This window comes from Mus pahari, unplaced genomic scaffold, assembly GCF_900095145.1.
Source record: "Mus pahari unplaced genomic scaffold, PAHARI_EIJ_v1.1 scaffold_11089_1, whole genome shotgun sequence".
In the NCBI taxonomy this organism is placed as follows: domain Eukaryota; kingdom Metazoa; phylum Chordata; class Mammalia; order Rodentia; family Muridae; genus Mus; species Mus pahari.
In genome coordinates, this window is record NW_018394081.1 from 1308 (window position 1) to 3667 (window position 2360).

General features: G+C 35.6%; 1 protein-coding gene across 1 annotated transcript in view; it reads left to right on the top strand.

The window, feature by feature from the left end:
• Window positions 1-753: 753 nt before the first annotated feature.
• LOC110315860 (zinc finger protein 431-like) overlaps window positions 754-2360 on the top strand; it is a gene marked incomplete at its 5' end in the record, with an annotated part of 9361 nt that continues 7754 nt past the window's right edge. The window contains 3 exons of the mRNA XM_021189807.2: window positions 754-880; window positions 1076-1136; window positions 2066-2358. Coding sequence (XP_021045466.2) covers window positions 754-880; window positions 1076-1136; window positions 2066-2358 — 481 coding nt within the window. The remainder of the gene's footprint in view (window positions 881-1075; window positions 1137-2065; window positions 2359-2360) is intronic.

Genomic DNA, 2360 nt, shown 5'->3' on the forward strand with positions numbered 1-2360 from the left:
GGAACTCACTTTGTAGACCAGGATGGCCTCGAACTCAGAAATCTGCCTGCCTCTGCCTCCCAAGTCCTGGGATTAAAAGTGTGCACCACCACCGCCGGACCATATGTAACTGTTTACACATGCATTCCCATTAGTAAAATTTTATTACTGTTGCAGTTTAAACTGGTGCACTTCATGTTTCTGCAATATGAGTACAGAACTGCAGTGAATGTATAATTCTTTGTATGAACTTCAGTAAAATACTGTGCATTCATTCTATCATTTTTTGTTTCATTGGTTGATATTTGGAGGGGAGTGAGGGTCTTACTATGTAACTTTGCTGTCTTGGAATTTGTTGCATAAACCATGCTGCATCCAGCTCTTCTACATAGACCTGCCTGTGCCTCTGGGATTAAAGACGTGAGCCAATCCACCCAGCTTGCCCATCATTTATATAGTTAATAATTGTTCATACTATTTTTTGGATGTGTGTTTAGTACTGTTGATCTCTTTCCCCATACTTCTCCCTGTCAGCTGGCATTTCTCTTGCAAGGTTCTATCCTATTCAAAGGGTTCAGAAGGGACATAGGAGAACCTTATAGTACAAATTCCTTCTAAAATGACATGGTGATTAGACTATAACTTTGGTGTCTGTAAACAAGTGGAGGAAGCACCTGAATTATATAAATATATTGTCCGGGAAGCATACATTTACTTTATAGTGATATTTACAGTATCATGTTTTGTGTTGTANATGTGTATGGNATANTTTAGGATGCAGTGACTTATGATGATGTGCATGTGAACTTCACTGGGGAAGAGTGGAATTTGCTGGATCCTTCCCAGAAGAGTCTCTACAAAGATGTGATGNTGGAGACCTATTGGAACCTCACTGCTATAGGTAAGACTGTGANNTTTCTTTTGCTTTTCAAAATAAGGGAAGATGTTTCTTGGTTATTGATCTTCTGTTATTTCAACTGAAAACAAGTAAGATTGAGCTTAATAAATCAGGTTCTGTGCTGTGAAAATTAACAGTAACTTGAATTTTGCCCAGTTTCCAATACCATATCATTCATTTTCTGGTACTGTGTTTTAGGGTACAATTGGGAAGACCATCATATTGAAGAACAATATCAAAGTTCTAGAAGACATGAGAGGTAATTTTCATGTGCCCACTGATACAAATATACCTCTGACGAAATTGTAATATGTTCTGGAATCTCTAAATAAAAGCAAGAGTATATAATATCAGTCCTTTAAGTGTAGGTATGATAATAATATTCTCACAAAATCGTGTCCTCAAAGTCAGTTACCGGATTTGTGTTTGCAAGGCATTCCTCTTAGAAAGAAGACAAGGAAACAATACCTTAAAAAATAACCTTTATTTGATTAGTAGCTCTATTAGAGTTATGCTGTGGTACTGCCAATTTGTATACTCTCATAATGTTTAGATATTGCAGATGGAATAGTGATAAATATATATCCAAAACCTTCTAATAAACAAATAGTCCATGGTAAAGTTGGTGATACTCATATTGCTATGTTTATTGAGAAGTCAGTTTATGAGAGTCAATAATATTGTCACAGAGAAACCCATATTCATTTACCACATGTCTATGAGGAACAAAATGTCAAACTGTGTGAATGCAATGTGGAATCCTTTCGTTTGTTCATCTTCTTTTAATGGGTATATCGAGTGTCAGAATGGATAAAACCATGTGAGCTTAGCGATATTGAAAAGAGCAATTCTATTCCACAGCAATGAGAAGAGATGCAGTATTTTGACATTGGTACTTTCTGAATATTATAGAGGTGTGCAATTAATTAAACCAAAGAAATCTCTCATATAAAAAGATGTTATGAATGTGAGTCGTTTAATAAATGCTCTTAAAATTGCTGTTGTTTTCATAGAGGTAAAACAACACAGAGTGAGAGAGAACAGCATGAATATACGAAGTGATAAAACCTTAAGATCTGAGTGTTCTTTATTATTAGACCAAACTGTAAAATTAATTCATATTGGTAAAACGGTTGATCAGGGTAATGAATGTGGTAAAGCTTTCACATGTGCCAATTATTGTTGCAGGCCTGAAAGAAGTCATAGAGGAGAGAAACCCTATGAATGTAAACAATCAGAATGTAATCAAAGAATACATACTGGAGAGAAACCTTATGAATGTCGTCTATATGGTAAAGCCTTTGCAATACCCAGTCATCTCCAAAGTCATAAAAGAATACATACTGGAGAGAGACCTTATGTATGTAATCAGTGTGGTAAAGCCTTTTCAAGTCATAGTGGTCTCCATAGACATAAGATAATACATACTGGAGAGAAACCCTATGAATGTAATCAATGTGGTAAAGCCTTTTCATGTCCCAGT